The 19473-nt window shown below is 28.7% G+C and overlaps 1 protein-coding gene across 1 annotated transcript; it reads left to right on the top strand.

The window, feature by feature from the left end:
• The first annotated feature begins 6789 nt into the window (after positions 1 to 6789).
• On the top strand, positions 6790 to 9363 carry LOC120087874 (indole-3-acetic acid-amido synthetase GH3.17-like). The gene is made up of 4 exons (XM_039044858.2): positions 6790 to 7338; positions 7408 to 7509; positions 7608 to 8437; positions 8541 to 9363. The coding sequence occupies exons 1-4, from the start codon at positions 7046 to 7048 to the stop codon at positions 9158 to 9160; spliced, it is 1845 nt and encodes a 614-aa protein (XP_038900786.2). The 5' UTR covers positions 6790 to 7045; the 3' UTR covers positions 9161 to 9363.
• The last annotated feature ends 10110 nt before the right edge of the window (positions 9364 to 19473 follow it).

Here is a 19473-nt window from a genome sequence, read left to right as displayed (position 1 = left end):
ATAGGTTACTGTTTAAGTTTTGTTTTAATTTGATATTTATTGAATTTTTACTTAACAACGTCTATCAATTCATTTTTAAGAAAAACCAACAAAACTATACATCATTTAGATTTTAAAATTTAAAAACGAAATAAAAAGTATAAATCTTGAAACCTAAAACTCAAACCTCAAACATAAAATTGTAACCTTTTCAAACATAAGTACTAACATTTTGTGAATCAAATAAAAACTATACCCAAAAATATATTTTTTTTAGGTGTTTCATCCAGTATTCCTCAAAGTTTGGCCATGGATCACCCCTTGTTTTGCTCCTTCTTCTCTGCCCATTTCGAGGGTTTATTGTGTGTATTATATTCTCTTTTCAAATTAATTAATAATCTAAAATTTTAAATAACACTCTAACTTTGTTCTTTTCTGCAATTCCCTTTATTTTCAGTTGTTATCTTCTTAATTAAATAATAAGGAAGACCACCCATGAAGCAAAATCTAGCAAATCCCGTTTTGAATGATGAAATTTCATTATATTTTCTTATAATAATATCCCCTTGATTAATTAATTAATTAATTAAATCCAATTGATTTGTTGTTTAGCTTCTTAATTTGCCTTTCCCACACGCTTTAAATTCCCAGCTTTAATTTAATTAACACCAAACACCACTACAACATTGCAAAAATGACACAACATAAAATACTCTTTTTCATTTCACCCCATCATTTTTTTTTTTCTTTTTTAGTATAACAATAGGTGGTTAGCAAAATTTAAACTACTAAATCTTTTAATCAATAATATAATGTTAAAAATATATATATTTATTTTATTTCAGGTATAAAGTTCAAATTTCAAAATGTTACATTTTTATTTTTGAATTTTGAGTCTTTCATATGATCCCTAGATCTCTAGATTTTATACTTTTATGATCACCGAATTTTTACTAATACACATTTTTTTGTTTTTGGTATTAACTTTCAACTATTTAATTTAAAATAATTATGATTTATACTTAAAATTAATTTTAATAGTCACGAAAACTAGTTTCGTTCTTTAAGTTAGTTTATAAAAGATTAATTAACAAACATATAACTAAAAGTAAGCATTAGTGAAATCCTAAATATAAAATATGAAAGAGCAAATAGAAATTAAACTGAAGGATAAAAATGTAATATTTTTAAATTTAAAAGCAAATAGAAGTTAAGGTAATAGTGTAGCCTTTCAAAACTTACTGGGCCAAAATATATTTTGAAGGAAAAATATCAATTTAGAATTTCAGTTAGAATTAAATCACTCATACATCAACTCTAACAGTTCATTTTACTAATCAGACATATTTGAAGAAGTTTATAGGCATAAGAGTTGATGCATAGACGATTACAACAAGTAATCTTAATAATAAATCTCAATTGATTGACTAATTATAACAATTTGAGAAGTTTAATTGATAGAATGATAATTTTCAAACGATGATTCTAAAACGAAATTTGAAGGAAGATATAAATTAATTCACTTATGAATTTTTATAATTTCCAAAATTTAAGAATAGATATTTTTAAAAATTTGAAAATTAGAAGAAAAAAAAGGGTGAAAGAATGAGGCATGGGGCACATACTTTGGTAATGTGGCAGAGAAAAAAACATGAAAGTGTTATAATCTTATTTCCATATTCCAATAAACATCCAAATCTTGAACTTTCCCGTACATTGCAGTACATTTTGGACTTTCTCTTTTATAATTCATTATTTCCAATATTCATTATTTATTTTATTTTAAATATTTTTCGTATTTCAGTTTATTTATGACATAAATCTTTTTAGTAATGATGAAAAGCATATAACATTTCTTAGAATACCATCTCTCTTCTTTTCATGGTAAAAAAATAAAATGAAACAGTTTTGCTTGCTTTCATGTGAAGCTTCAATTTGGCTTCACATATTATTTATTATATTCTTCTTTTCATTTTTCCAAAAGGAATCGGATTTCATTCCTTATATAACCAACACAACAATCCCTATAACAAAGTCTTTTTATTCTTTTCCCAAGTAACTTCATCATTAATTTCTTCTTTACCTACTTTTCCCCTTAAATACTCTGCATATATATTCACAAAACTTAGCTAACAGATCGCTTTTAGCTCCTAAATTTTCGTACAAGTAACCATTTAGAATCTATTTAAGAATTATTTACATTTTTTAGTAGTCATTTCATTTTTTTTTCTAAAAATTAACCTTATGTCCTTCTAATTTCTTACGATGGTTTGCATCTTCTTAAGTACAATTGTTGAATTCTTAGATAAATTTTAAAAACAAAAATAAATTTTTAAAAACTATTTTTTTTAGTTTTCAAAATTTAACTTCTATTTTTAAATCATTAGTAAAAAATAGATAACAAAGGAAGAAATTTGAATGTTGAAGTAGTGCGTCCTTAATTTTAAAGAACAAAAACAAGAAACTAAATAATTACCAAATTGGGCCTTATTTTTTTGTTTTTGTTTTTAAAAATTAAGTTTATAGACATTATTTCTACCTCCAAATTTCTTCATTTGTTATTTAATTTTTACAAATGGTTTAAAAAATAAAGCTAAATTTTAAAAACTAAAAAGAGTAGCTTTTAAAAACTTGTTTTTGGAATTTAAAATTTGGAATTTAGCTAAAAATTCAACCATTGTACTTAAGATATATGCAAATCATCGTAAGAAACGAGAGAAAATAGATGTATTTTTCAAAAACAAATAACAAAAAACGAAATGGTTACCAAACGAGATTTTAGTTAGTAGTTACTGAACTTTGATTTGTAATGATTTAATCTATGTACTTTCAAGTTTGTAACAATTTAACCTTTGAACTTTACTATGTAACAATTTAGTGTTTATACTCTATAATTTTTAACGACTTAATCTCTATTGTAGAAATTATTGTTAAGATTTAGTAAGATTTCTTGTATAAATAAATTGATAAACTAAATACAGACTCAAAATTTTTATAGAATACAAAGTCACATCATAAAATAATTAAAATTGACATCAGATTTTGATTTTTTTTTTTAATGTAAGGAACTAAAATGTTACGAATTTGAAAGTACAAAACTAAACTATTATATACTCAAGTTCAATGATTAATTTATTACAAATTGAAAATATAAAGATTTTATCGTTACATATCAAAACTAAGGAACTAAATTATTACTTTCATAAAAGTTTAGGAATCGTAATTATTTTTTAACCTAGGAAAAACACTTTCCTACTAGTTGGGTTGCACCTGTTTCTTTGCAACTACATTTTCTCATTGATTCATATGTTTTTTTTTTTTTAAATAATATTGGATTTACTTACTAAAAAGAAAAAGAAAAAAAAACCCTTTTGATTTATTTTTGGAATTATTGAATTACACATCATATATAGTGTCTTAATTTTATTATATATATATATATATATCTTTAGTTACAAGGTTCCAAAATGGGATGACTTGAACAAGAACAGGTTATTAATTAATGAAAACCACAGGTTGTCTGTCTGATGGTTTGAATATTTTGGTCGAAACATTATTATGAGTTTAATCATAATTGATTCAGTTTTGGATTTAAATATATTTTTGGAACATACTGATACTGTTATTGTGATTAGAACCCAACCTAGTATTTATAGATGTTCAATTTTTCTTAATTACTGTTAATTAAGCACTTTAATTAAACCAAAATCTCCCTTACATTTCAATGCCAATATTGTTAAAATCTCTCTAATTTCTAGACAGCAACTCTTTTTTGTTGTTCTTATATTTCATGTCACCTGCTGGTTTAAACCCTTCCACATCACAGCCAAAAATAATGCTTTTTTCTCCTTAAAATATCTTTTTTTTTTTTTTTTTAATTAAATCTCATTTGATAACTATTTAATTTTTTATTTTTATTTTTGAAAATTAAATCCATAGATACTACTTTCACCTTCAAATTTCATCTTTTTTTATCTACTTTTTACTAATGGTTTAAAAAACCAAACCAAAATATGAAAAAAAAAAAAAATTTAAAAAAACTATCTTTATTCTTGGAATTTGGTTAAGAATTTAACCATTGTACTTAAGAAATATACAAATCATTGTAAGAAATGAGGAGGAGTTTTCGAAAACTAAAAACCATAAACGAAATGATTACCAAGCAAGACTTAAATTAGAATTTAGTTCCTATGATTTAAAAATCAGAATTTAATCCTATTAAAATCTCACAAATAGTCCCTATAGTTTGATAAAATCCTCATAAAATTAGTCTCTATGATAGGGAATAAACATTTTTAGGATAATGACAAATATAGTAATCAGACCTAATGTATATGTAGATATGGCATAATGCAAAAGAATTAAAAAAAAATATAGTCAAATTTAGATAAACTCTCGAAAGCTAGTAGTGATAAACCATATTGCTAATAGAAGCATATTAGCGACATAGTTTATCACGGATAGATTTTGTTATATTTATATTTTTTAAAAAAATATCGTCACACACTTAATTATTAACTTTAAAAACACTATCCATTGTAATTATCAATATTTTAAGATTTTATCAAATTATAAAGATTAAATTCTAATTCCATTCAAGCTATATAGCTCAAATTTTAAATTTAATTCGTGAGTACATCTATTTAGTAAATATGTTTAAAATTAGATAATTAAATATACTAAACTCGGAAGTTTATTTAAAAGAAATGCAAGTGTATTTATTTGTATGGTATCATATGAATATCCACAATTGAAAAAAAGAAAAATAGAAAAGGAGGAAATTAAAAGTGATATCTTTATTGAAGCAGCAGAGAGCTGTAAAGTGAAATGTCGATGATTGCCAATATTCATACGTTTTTTTTCTTGGATTATTTGCTTGAAAAGACAGTTCTTAATCATGTCCTTTTCTTCTTCTTTCTATCTCTCTCTCTTCACAGATATAAATTGAAGTATTCTAAGAACTAAGACTTTAAGCCAACTCTCACATTTATTGTTCCATTTATACTTAAAATCGTTTATAGAGAATTATTTTGCCGCTTTTCAAGCTACACTCATCTCTGTAAAATCTATTTTAATTATATATTAAATAAAATCTTCAAAAGTATTTGAAAAAAAAAATTATTTTCTTTTTATTTCTAAATCTTTAATTTAGTTTCTATCAGGTTTATATTTTTTAAAATCTTACATTTTTATTTTGAGTTTTGACTTAGATTTCAATTTAGATTTGAAAAATATTACATTTTTACCATTGAAATTTGAGTTTTGTTTTAATTTAATATCTAAATTTCAATATTTATTTTTTTTTAAATTAAATATAATACTCCTTTTTGTATTTAACGTTAAAGTCTATTAACTAATTTAAAATAATTGTGAAGTGAGATTTTAAAATGAATACTCATAATCTCTCATATTATCAGTATCACTCATTTTTTTTTCAGGGTATGGAACAAGCTCGGGGAATTGAATCACCAACATCTATTCCTCGTTTGTTGAGATTGAAATATTGATAATGATGAACGAATAGTAAAATTGAATTAAACTATAATTCTTTTAAATTAATTGATAGATATTAGCGTAGAAAAGAAATGAGTATTTAAGGAAAAATTGAGGTTACAAGTGTAAACTTAAAACCTCATAGATCAAATTGAAATGAAAACTCAATTATCAAAGGTAACATTGTAACATCTTAAAATTTAGGGACTAAATTGAAATCAAACTCAAAACTTAGGACTAAAAGTGTAACATTTTGAAATCTAGGGACTAAATAGAAATTAGATCCAAAATTTATGAATTAAAAAGGTATTTTTTTCAAAAAAAAAAAGAAGGAAAAAGGGTTTATCACATAGTAAATTGTGATTGAATAATTGAGACCCCGATTTGTTAACAATTTGGTTTTTTTTTTTTTTTTTAATTTTAGTTTTGAAAATTCAACCTATAAACATCCATTATACCTCTAAATTTCTTGTTTTGTTATATACTTTTTAATAACGCTTTTAAAAACTCTTTCTTAAGTAAAAGATTTGAATTCTTAGCCAAATTTCAAAAACAAAAACTATTTTTTACCAATGTTTTAAAACTCAATTCAAGTTATGAAAACTAAAAAAATAGTTTTTTTTTTTTTTTTTGAAATTTGGCCAAGAATTCAACTCTTTTATCTAAGAAATATGCAAACTATTGTAAGAAATTGAAAGAAAATAAGCTTAATTTTCTAAACCAAAAAACTAAAAATTAAAGTCCAATTTTTATTTTTGGTTTTTAAAAATTAAGTCTATAAACACCTATTCCACCACTAAATCTTTTGTTTTGATATCTACTTTTTACCCATGTTTTCAAAAACAAGTTAAAATTTGGAAAGTAAAAATAGTAATTTCTAAATATATTTTTTTCTTTTTTAAATTCGACTAAGAATGGAACTCAACTCTTATACTTGGTACCAACCCTGATTAGAAAATGAAAAAAAAAAAAAAATACGACGACATAAATTGGGAGTCTCAGAGTGAATGAGCTTACAAAAACTATTTTTATATTTTAAAAAAATTGTTGAAACATGAGGCTATCTGCAAATATAGCCAATAAATAGGTAGTTTTGACCTGTAATTTTTTTTTTTTTCCTCCTCTCCATTTTAATAATTCACAGTTTACCAGACAAGGCCACATGTGTAGGACCTCCATAGCCTCTACTTCCCTTACATTTCCTTCTTTTTGTTTTTTGTATTTGTAAACTTTTCCCCCTTAATTTTTATTTATAATAAAAAAACCCCTTCAGAATCTGTTATTTAATCCTTTCCCCTTCTGCCTCCCTGCCATTACAGATACCTGGAAAACAGAATCCCTTCACAAAGAAAAAAAATTGCATAGTGAAATTGTCAGTTTATAGTTATAGTTATGAACTGACAGAGGAAAAAGAAAAAAAAAAAGGAAGCTACCTTTCTTTTGCTGTTTCATTCATTGCAATGTTTAAAATTCAAAAGTCAAGCACTTTGTGTTGAAATTCAAACCCTTTTCTTGTTTCTTCTTCTTCTTCTTCTTCTTCTTCTTCTTCTTCTTCAATTCTTCCTGAAAAAAGATGTTGCCAAAATTTGATCCCACCAACAATGAATCTGGTTTGAAGCTGCTTGAAGATCTTACACAAAATGCAAAGCAAATTCAAGAACAAGTGATTCAGAAGATTCTTACACAAAATTTCAACACAGAATATCTCAACACTTTCCTCAATGGCCATTCTCTTGATCTCCAAACTTTCAAAAACTCTGTTCCTGTGGTCAACTATGAAGACATTAAGCCTTATATTGAGAGAATTGCCAATGGTGAACCTTCTCAAATAATTTCATCTCAACCCATCACTGAGTTACTCACAAGGTAATATTAAATTTCATTCATTTCTCAATCACTTTCAAAAAAATTTCATTCAACTCCAAATATTTGCAGCTCTGGAACTTCTGGTGGACAGCCAAAAATGATGCCTTCAACAACTGAAGATTTGGACAGAAAGACATTCTTTTACAATCTCCTTGTACCTGTCTTAAACAAGTATGAATAAAACAGTAAACTTTTGCAATTGGGTTTTTTTTTTGTTTTTTTTTTTCTTCTTTAAACATTAGAGGAAAATTGTTGAATTTTTTTTTCAGGTATGTGGATGGTTTGGAAGAAGGAAAAGGGATGTATCTTTTGTTTATAAAGCCAGAAATGAGTACCCCATCTGGGTTAATGGCAAGGCCAGTTTTGACAAGCTATTACAAAAGTAAAAACTTCAGAAATAGGCCTTTTAATAAGTACAATGTGTACACAAGTCCTGATGAAACAATCCTCTGTTCTGATAGTAAACAGAGTATGTACTGTCAATTGCTTTGTGGGTTAGTACAAAGAGATGAAGTTTTAAGAGTTGGTGCAGTTTTTGCTTCTGCTTTTCTAAGAGCTATCAAATTCTTAGAAGATTATTGGAAAGAATTGAGTGATAATATAAGAAATGGGGAAATTAGTAAATGGATTACTGACCCAAATTGCAGAGTTGCTGTTTCTTCAATCCTTACAAAGCCAAATGCTGCTTTGGCTGATTTGATTGATGGTTTGTGTTGTGAGAAATCATGGGAAGGTATAATTAAGAAGATTTGGCCTAAAACTAAATACATTGAAGTCATTGTAACTGGGTCAATGGCTCAGTATATACCTACTCTTGAATTTTATAGTGGTGGGCTTCCTTTAGTTTCTACCATGTATGCTTCTTCTGAGTGTTATTTTGGGATTAATTTCAATCCTTTGAGTAAACCTTGTGATGTTTCTTATACACTTCTTCCAAATATGGCCTTCTTTGAATTCTTACCTGTGGAGAAAAATGATGGAGAATTAAGCCATTGCAATGGAAGAAGCTCTGTTCAAGCAATTGATGAATTGAAAACAGTGGATCTTGTTGATGTGAAACTTGGTCAATATTATGAATTGGTGGTCACAACTTTCACAGGTAAAAAAAAAAAAAAAAAAAAAGACCCATTTATTGTTTTTTGTGTTTCTTGTGTTTTTGGATCTGACCCACATTTTTCTTTTTGGCCTTGTGGTGGGTTCAGGGCTATACAGATACAGAGTTGGTGATATTCTAATGGTAACTGGCTTCCACAACAACGCACCTCAATTCAAGTTTATTCATCGAAGGAACGTGGTATTAAGCATAGACACAGACAAAACAAACGAAGACGATTTGTTAAATGCGATTACAAAAGCGAAATTGCTTATTGAGCCACTTGGTGTTTTGTTAACAGAGTATACAAGTTATGCAGATACAGAGTCAATTCCAGGGCATTATGTTGTATTTTGGGAGCTGAAGAAAAGAGAAGGGAATGAGAATTTAGAAGAAGAAAATGAAGAAGAAGAAGAAGAAGTAGTTGAAGTGGGTTTAATGGAAGAATGTTGTTCAAGTATAGAAGAATCATTGGATTCAGTATATAGAAGATGCAGAAGCAAAGATAAATCAATTGGGGCATTGGAAATTAGAGTTGTGAAACATGGAGCTTTTGATGCATTAATGGATTTTTGTGTTTCACAAGGATCTTCTGTGAATCAATACAAAACACCAAGATGCATTAAATCAGAAGAAGCTATAAAGATACTGGATTCTAGAGTTGTGGCAAGATATTTCAGCAAGAAAACACCATTTTGGGAGCCTTTCAAACCTCAATACTCCCATTAATCATCACTCTGTATTACTTTGTTTATTTCATTTTTTTTTTTTTTTTGTTTCTTCTGACTCATTTTTCTGGGAAATAGTGCTAGAGATGGATCCATTCTTCTTCTTCTTCTACTACTTCTTCCCAGATTTGAATTGTTTGTGTAAAAGAGCCAGAGTTCGTTCTGCTGTTTTTTTTTAGAAACTTTGCGTTTTTTTTTCCCTTACCTTTTTCCATTTGTGTGGGAATTATTTGAACAAACTACAAAGTGATTTTTTTTTTCTTTTTTTAAGTATCATTTATGTTGAAAACTTTGCAACTTGTCATTTCATCGCTACATACCAAAAGTGTAAGTCAATAGGCTATTTGAAGTGCAAATTTTGAAACCATCCAAGAAGTCTCATATCATTGAAGATAGTTATCATTCTTTATAAATCTATGATCATCTTCTTATTTAACCAATGTAAGACTTTGATTGCATTCTCACTTGTCGATAATATTTGTAGAAATTGACCCCAATTGATAAAAATTGAAACTTCTTTGAATTTATGTGGGAATTATTTGAACAAACTACAAAGTAATAGTGTTTTTTTACCATCATTTATGTTAAAAAACTTTGCAACTCTAAAGGGTCATTTAAGTTATTTCAAGGGCAATTTGCAAAAACCACCCACTATAAAATTTGAGTCGTTAACTTAAACGGTTATAGAAATTGAACCCAAAATGAAAAAACCAAATCTTCAAACAACCGAACATATACAATTGTCATAATTTATACTATTATTTAAGTTTCAAGGTCTAGTTTTAACATTTCTATGAATTCGAAGTTCAATTTTTACAATTGAAAATTTGAGGGTATAATTGCAACTACCACAATACTTTTAGAGCTGAACTTATCTAAATCACCGTTAGTCTAACAAAACACACAAAATTACGTCAAAACTCAACGGAGGAAATAGCCGAACAATGGGCAGGAAAAAGTAGTAGCGAGGGGGACGGTAGATGGAGGCCGAGGCGGAGGAGAGGCCACGGCGGAGGGGACAATGAGAGGAACTCAAAGGAGACAGGAAGAACTGTAGAGGGAAAGAGGAAGAAGAAGATTGAGAGAAAGGCAAATAGAGAGGGGGCAGAGTGGGATTGTTTTTGTCTGAAGGGCATTTATGTAGAGCACGTGGGCTTAAGCTTAGGCCAACCCTTGGGCTGCCCCTGCCTCTCAGCCTTTACTTCTTCCCCCCCATCCATTGCCTCCTCCTTTTATTACTTGTGGCTCCCTCCTCCCATTTCACCCCTAAAGTACAACCTTTTCTTTTCTTCTCTTCCCTACATTTCCCCTCCCCCCCCTCTTTCACATTATTAATGCAACTAACAAGTATTGCGTACGAAAAACGTACGCTATTCGGTCTCTACTGCTTATGTCTTTCCTTTTCTCTAAGTTTCAATTTCTTTTAACTAGCCACTCGATTATCTAATCACAATTTTTCATGTGACAGTTGTGCAAGACGGGTATAGCTCATGATACGTTCAACTATTTCTCTTTCTAACTTCCTTTTGTCTTTCTTTCTACTCTACTACTACTTGTCACAAATAGAGGATTTTCGAACATAATCTCATATGATGAAACCTACTGATCATTTCCATATAAAGAAATGTTTTTGAAATTTGGGAAATGAAGTTCTCTTCCACACTAGTCAAAAGATGTAGTAGGTTAGATATAATTAGGGAAAACCAATCTTTTGACCTAATAATTGTTCTCATGAACAAGTCATGAAAGACAATCTCACTAGATGTAACTTGCTCTTTTAGTTCCCAAGAGTATAATTTAAATATAGCTTGCACTTTAGTTCACAAAAATGTAATTTATAATTTGCAGTGGAATAATATTGATTAAGCAATGGTAATTCATTAATCGACACGATCATTTAGTTAATGTTCTATTATTGGAGCATATGGTCCCTAGATATATATATATATATATATATATATATATATATATATTCTTAAGATTTCTTTGCTAGCTCGCAAAATCATTTATAAATAAATTATATTGAAAGAAAGATAAATTTTAAAATATTCAAATTTGTAGGTAAAGTATTAAGTACATATCTAATACAACAATATAATTAATATATATATATAGAAAGAGAGAGGTTATATTGATAAAAGCCATTTAAGAATTTGAGTAGAATTCAAGTCATTAGTATATATACCATAACAATATAAGAGATGTATTAAAAGTCAAGTCTAAAACACATCAAAGGGGAAAAAAGTTTCAAGTCCAAACTCAAATTGTGGCCATCATAATTATTACAACAAGAAGCCTAGAGATGAGCCTGAAATACATTCACCTCAGTAGAAAATTAGGAAAGAAAAATTGACCAAGTTTGATCTTTGACTCTAAAAACAAAAAGTTCTTAAGTCGTCAAATTTGTGTATAATTATAAATAAATTGGATGAGAATCCAATAATTGATTGCTGAATTATTTAAAAATGGAAGTGTTCCAAAGCATTGGGTACAAACTTGAACTTGTAGGTATTCCCCAAGTTTGGACAGTAGAAGAGGAAAATAATTGGGGAAAATCCATATAATATAAAATATGAATTAAAAATGAAATATATATATATATAAAATACATTTTTGGTCCCTAGATTTTGAATCTAGTTTCCATCTAGTCCCTAAATTTCAGAACATTACACTTTTAGTCTTGAAGTTCGGAGTTTGGTATCTAAGTTTTAAAATGTTACAATTTTATCAATTGAGTTTTATTTCAATTTAATCCCTATAAGTTTCAATAATTACACTTCTAACCTCAATCTTTTACTAAATACCCACTTTCCATATTTAGTGATAATGTCTATTAATTAATTCAAAAGAATTAAAAGAACAATAATTAATTAAGTTTTCGTATTATTCATCGTGATTACAACAAAATTTAACATTTCACTTCATAATTATTCTAAACTATATAATACACATTAACATCAAATACTAAAAGTGAGTACTAATAAAAATGTAAATCAACTTAAAATGGAAACAAAACTCAAATATCGAATAAAATTATAATATTTTGAAAACATAAGAACTAAATCGAATTCAAAACTTAAAATTTAAAGGTTAAAAATATAATATTTTAAAATTTAGAGACGAAATAAAAAAAAAAAAAAAAAAAGTATATTTTTCAATATAGCACAAGAATAAGCACACGTGTGTGTGAGATTGGGTTGAATTGGATATTGAATTGATGGAGGGAGAAAAGGACAAGGTTTCTGTAGCTGTAATATGGTTTGTTACGTTAAAAGGCAAAGGGTTTAGGTGTTACTGTTTTGGGTTTGACTCTATTCCCGGAGGGTTGGGTGTCCCTTTCATTCCTCACAACACAAATGCCCTACCCAACTTTTTTTTTTTCTTTTTCTTATTTGTAAAGTTGTAATATTATCTCGACTTTTTATAAATATTATAAATTTATTTTTGATGTCAATATCCGATGAATTCTCGATGGAAATTAGGGTTTGAAATGGGTGTGAGTGTTCGAATTTCGATTTTTATTTTTTATGACATACCATTTTTATTTCAGAGGTAGTTTTGAAATATTTATGAAATGTCTATCATAATATTATGACATTTAAAAGAATATATCTATGGTAAAGTTTGAGGGTATTATTTATAATTTAGCTAAATTTCTACTGGAAATTTCTATTTTTTTAATTTATTTTTGCAGTTCAATCATGCTTAACCTTTATTTTAACCTTCAATACCTTTTTTTTTTTTTTTTTGAAAAAAATACTTTTCATGATTTCTTACTTGTTATGTCAAATTTCTCCCTATGAATATGAACTGTTTTTAGTAAAATCCTGTCTACTAAACAATTAGTTTTTCAAGACCGAACAAAAAGGACAATGATATACAGGAATTCGGCTAAAATTTTAAAAATAAATCCAATCTTTTAATCTATTTTTTAATTAAAAATTAAAATTTATGTAGAATGTTAAAACAATTTGCAAGGCCATTCTTTTTTTAATTTAACAATCGCAGAATGAAAGATCAAAACATTTATTTTTACGATGACAATTAATATTTTATCTGAATAATGCTCGAAATGATTAATAAAAAAAATTAAGTAAATATATGTGTATGCACACATATATACATAATTTTTAATTTTTTTTTTTTTTTTTTTTTTTTTTTTTTTTACAAACAAAGTCTAAAACTACACATTCAATCACCAACTTTTGTTAAGTATTCCGAAAAGATAACAAGACTTTGTAACAACTACTCCTATTATGTATAGCTAATTGATTTTAAAATTTTTTTAGTACAACAATTACGTGATGAGGGATCGAGCATTTAACCTCTATATAGAGAGAAAGACCATGTCAATTATCATAGAACTAGACTCACTTTGGCAATTAGTTTTAAGACATTACATACTCAACTCGTTGTACTGGAAAAAAACTCAATTTATATATCCTTTTATTTTTTTTTTAGAAAAAGACATAAAAAAGAAAAAGAAAAAAACAATATCATAAAATGATGTCGGACATTAAGAAAGAGGGGGAAGAAATGTGAAAATGATTGTGCACGGCTGCATGGAGGAAAAGAAAGAAGAAAAAGAAGTGGAAATTAAAAAGAAAAGAAAAAAAATGGTATTGTTGGGCCGTGAAAGTGGGCCGTTTTGTATTTGGAGGAGGCAAGATATGGCTGTTTCAAGATAAGGTTTCCCTTTCCCTTTCCCTTTCCCCAAATGTAATGAAAGTGAAAGCACATTCACAAAATGGGCCATCCTTTGCCTCCAAAACCTTACCACTATTTACTCCCTTCACTTCCCTACCAATTCCATTGCTCCCCATACCCCATTTCCTTTTCCCTTTCCTTTCTATTTTCAACCATTTAATTAATAACTTCGACCGGACTGCATCACACGCAAACACACACGCACGCACAATTATTCAAAATCATTTCTTTGTTCTTCTACTTTCATTCATGTTGCGATTTAGTAATGAACGTTAGTATATATCTCAGATTTAAAGGATAAACTTTCGAAATTCTAACCGACTTACATATTGTTTAACTAATAGTAATAATAAATAAGTGTAAGATGTCGTTTTGGTCTCTAGGTTTTGGGTCTAGTTTTTATTTTGTTCCTAGGTTTCAAAATGTTACACATTTAGTTATTAATGTTAGAGCCTTGATGTTGGCTAAATCTTTTAGATGTGACCCATAGATGTTGGCTCTTTCGTTCTTACTTTTGTCCCACGGGATGTTCTACATAATGTTCTTCACAATGCTATTTATGTTTGAAAAATTCTTTCCTTAAGGATATTTTCCTTCTCTAGGTTTGACATATTATGACATTGGTTTATTTATACTTTTATGTTGTGCATATTGAAGAAGGTGTTTCACTAATTTTAGGGTTTCTGCTTTGGAGGGAGAATTGTGCCATTGTCTTGTAGTTTTATCGTAAACCACCGGTGTGTCAATCCAAGATATTGTGAAGCTACAATATTGTAGATATTGATTTGTTCCTTTAGATCATCTTGAAGCATTATCTGTTACATGAGAAAGAATTCTCATATTTAGGGGAGTATAAGTTGATCAAATGAAGTGATATTCATTTGAAGTTAGAAAGATTGAAGTTATCATTGAGAGGGAGACTCACATTTACGTGGAGCCTAAGTTTCATTCACCAAGTTAGGTTGTTCGTATGTCACTGTAAAAATATCGTATTTACAGATAAGTATAACGTTGTAATAGCTTAATTGTTCATTAGTATAATATCTTTCAATCGGCACACTGTACCTCAAATTTATGTGGTATTTCACTGAATTGGGTTACCAAACTTTGTGTTTTGTTCTCTTACTTTATTGTTTGTGTTTATTTTGATGCTTTTAGGATTGCTGTAATATTGAGTATAACTTGTTACATGGTGTGCCAAATAACTCTTCCTTAACTTAAGTTTTGAGTTTGATTTTAATTTAGTTTCTAGATTTTAAAGTTGTAATTTTACACTTGAGATTTGAGTTTTGTTTCATTTTGGTATCTAGGTTTCAAGATTTTACACTTTCAATCCCGAATTTTCGCTAAACACTCAATTCTCATATTTAGTGTTAATGTCTGTTAATTAATTTAAAATTAAAATAATTATAATTAATTAAATTTCATTATTTTTCATCACAATTAAAATTAAACTAAATAATTATTTTAAGTTAATAAATAGACATTGATATCAATGAATGAAAGTGAGTATTTAATAAAAAAATTGAGGTTAAAAGTGTAAAATTTTGAAACCTAGGGATCAAATTGAAACCAAATTCAAATTTCAAGGATAAAATTGTAATATTTTGAAACTTAAGGGACTAAATTGAAACCAAACTCAAAACTTAAAGACTAACTATGCAACACTTTGAAACATAGAGATAAAATAAAAACTAAACTCAAAATCTAGAGACAAAAAATATAATTTCTTTCCTATTAACAATAAAATTATGCCCAAAAGTGTAGTATGTATACTTAGTCTTTGTAGTTCAAAATTTGTAATGTTATAGTCCATGCCATATAAAATCTTGTGAAAATGTAATATGGTTTGTTCTATAAAGTAATGAGAGATCAAATGTGTTTATAGACTACAATGAAGGGATTATTGGCATAGTACAAACCATCCTTTCATTTCTTTTGATAATATGTGAAGTGAGAGAATCAGATCTCTGACATTAAAGTTCGATAGTACAAGCTTTATGCTATTTAAACTATGCTCATTTGCATGACGACATTTCATCTTGTTAGAATTTTTCATGATAAAGACTAATAATTCATTATAGATCTTACAATGTAAAAACGAAAAATGTTATATATGAAGGAATAGAATTCCTTTGCAGAAGCTCATGAATGCCATACAATTGAAATTCAAATTGAAACAACGAAAATGCAGAGAAATTCCTACAGAATCACAGAGGATAAACGTTGTTAAAAAATAATTGAGAGGAAATGAAGAAGAAATTGCATACCCTTGAAGTGAAGGTTTGTGAAAACCATGCAGAAGTGGATCAGATCCCAATTATTTTATTTTACAAAAACAACAAAATTCAGAATACGAAAACCCATATGCATTCTAAAATTACAGTATGCTTCAATATAGATAAGAGAGGAAACTTAGGGTTTGGAATTACTTACCCTTGAAGTCACAATTTTTCACTGTAATTCCTCTCTGATCACAATCTAAACGAACTCTCCTTGGAGGTCGAACGCGCAAAAAACAGCAATGCAAAAAGCCAGCTTCAAACACCACTACAAAGTAACCTTGGTATTCTCCGTAGGGTTAATTTTCTTTTTTATGAGGGAAATGAGAGAAAATTTGAGAGGAAAAAGATTTTGCAAAGTAATCCTTGGGTGTGTGAACTCTACTATATTAACAAGGAAGAAGATGGGTTTCTGTAAAAAAACCAAAAAAAACTTCCACAATCCTTTTTGAGAGAATAAGAGGGGAGTTCCTCCATAATTGATTAATTTAAATTAAAAAACAAAACTAATTTGTAATTATATATATATTAGGAAAATTCTTATAAATAGTAAAAAATTCTAAAAGTGTTTTGAACTTTTAGAACTTTTTGCTATAAAGTATAAATATTTTTAAATATTTTTTTATATTTAAAAAGACCCCTATATAATAACTAATTTACTATATACAATATATATCAAACTATATGTTATATCTAATATAACATATAACCTATATTTTATATTATATCATATATAATATAATTTATTGTTTAAAATTCTCTCCTTTACCATATAGTATTTAATATAAATCAAATTCATATTAAATAGCCTGTAGTTTTTTATATGAATCCAATTCATATAATTAATATTTGAATCATATTCAAATATTTATTTCCTCTTAAATTAAACTTTATATTATAATGTATCAAATACATTATATTAATTATATCATATATAACTAATTATCTCAATTAATTTGAATAATTCAAATTAATCCAAAATTAATTCGATTCTCAATAATCTCAGTTGAGCTACCGAGGGGACTTTATGGACCAATAAATTGAAGATCCAATGGTACTTGGCTAATTAATTGAACTATTTAATTAAACTACCCAACTTCCATTAACTATCGATCACTCCACTAAAGGCCGAGAGCTACACTCTTTGCATTAAAGATATAATTCTGTGTCCATTGGATATAACTAATCAACGGTGCATTCACCGTTCATAAATTACTTGTAAGTTCAGCTGGACCTTGTGGTTACATCTAACTCCTTAGGTACCAGTGATCCCTCTAATGAACAATAAGCCATAGTTTAACTATGATCAAACCCCTCTCGACCCAGAAAAAGGTGTGGTACCACATTGTTCAAGTCCCGGAATCAGTCTTTAAGGGAGCAATTTCTCTACTTACTCTAACTATAGAGAAGGAGTGAATTTCTTCTTGTGTAGCTGCATTTCCAACTCCCCAATCAGATGAATTCCAAAATGGTAGGCATATTAAATGGCTAAACTAGTCACTCTCACCCATGCAGATCAAAGGATTGCCTTCATAGGCAGGAGTTCACAACTCACTCAGGATTCAAGTCAAGTCACCTATGGTCATCCTGATCAATTGTAAGTCTGTTCTATCAATGGTGTTATAGAGACTAGTCATTTCGTAGTTCGGTCTTATACAAACTTTTTGTATAGAACATCCTTGCTCACATGTCTCCACTAAATGATCAAGATCATATCATTTATAGCATTTTACAATAATTGTAACATCTACAAAGCGGGTCATATTCGTATTGTCACAAGGATAAGGTATCCAGCCTTATCCATCTACTACAGAGCGTTTAGGTTGTCTCTTAAACATGATTCATCTGTATGTCTTCATATACATGTTTAAGTTATAGAAGACAACCTTGGATCTTATTTTATTGGTTTTGTGGGTTAATGCTACTAAATGTCAAATAAAATACTATTTATTTTATTAAATAAATAATTTGTTAGTATATTATAACTACGAACTACAGAACCAACGAGATTTAGAGCATCAACCCCAACAATCTCTCACTTGTCTTAAAGCTAGTGGGGTATACATCATAAAAGTTAAACTATTACAAAAGTACACACAAACAAGAAACTAGGTCATACAATACGTGCCCAGTACAAAATCTCCCACTTTCCTAGACTAAATGTAGCATGTTCCATAGACTCATACTCTACAGGTGACCCTTAAACACCTTAGTCTTGAGGACCTTCGTAAATGGATCAGCAACGTTGTGCACCAAAGCTATCTGCATGATGATCATGTCCCTTCGATGCACAATATCTCGTATCAGATGATACTTCCTCTCAATGTGCTTTTCGCGCTTGTGATCCTAGACTCCATGTAATTAACCACAACACCATTATTATCACAATAAAGGGTGATAAATTTTGACATATTTGGAACTATTTCCAGATTAATCAAGAACTTCCAGAGTCAGACAACCTCCTCGACAGTTTCACAAATTGCTATATGCTCTGCCTCCATTGTGGAGTCAGCCATGCACCATTGCTTAGTGCTTCTCCAAACTACAGCCCCTCCGTTAAGAGTAAACACTGATCCTGAAGTGGATTTCTTGGAATTCCTATTAATCTGAAAATTAGAGTTTATGTATCTTGTAAGGATCAAATCCCTAGACCCATACACGAGCATGTAGTCCCTTGTTCTCTAAAGATACTTAAGGATGGTTTTAATGGCAGTCCAGTGATCTGGATTTGACTGATATCTACTGACTATCCATACTGTATAGCAGATGTCAAGTCTAATACATAACACACATACATCAATCTACCAACGGCTTATGCATAGGGGACCTGTCTCACCTCCTCAAATTTTTGAGATGTCTTTGTTCCTTAGACAAAGCAACTCCATGCCTGAAAGGTAGCAAACCTCTCTTGGAGTTTTGTATCGAATAATTGACAAGCATATTGTCAATATATGATGCCTGAGACAAGGCCAACGTTTTGTTCTTTCAATCACTAAAGATCTGAATACCCAGAACAAACTGCACGTTTCCAAATCTTTCATTTGGAATTAGGTAGCCAGCCAATATTTAGTTTCAGTCAGTAGACCTACATCATTCCGAATGAGTAGGATATCATCTACATACAACACTAGGAAAGCTACTGAACTGTTGTTTACTTTCTTGTAAACACAAGGCTCATCAACATTAAACACAAGGCTCATCTATATTTTGATCAAAGCTATAAAATTTGATCGCAATATCAAATCTTATATTATAGGATCGAGAAGCTTGTTTCAATCCATAAATAGATCAATTAAGCTTGCAAACCTTTTGCTCTTGACCTTGG

Source organism: Benincasa hispida, chromosome 1, assembly GCF_027475165.1.
Source record: "Benincasa hispida cultivar pf3 chromosome 1, pf3_genome.v1.1, whole genome shotgun sequence".
NCBI lineage: Eukaryota > Viridiplantae > Streptophyta > Magnoliopsida > Cucurbitales > Cucurbitaceae > Benincasa > Benincasa hispida.
Note: the sequence above shows the minus strand (reverse complement) of the source record. Positions and strands in the feature narration are given on the sequence as shown.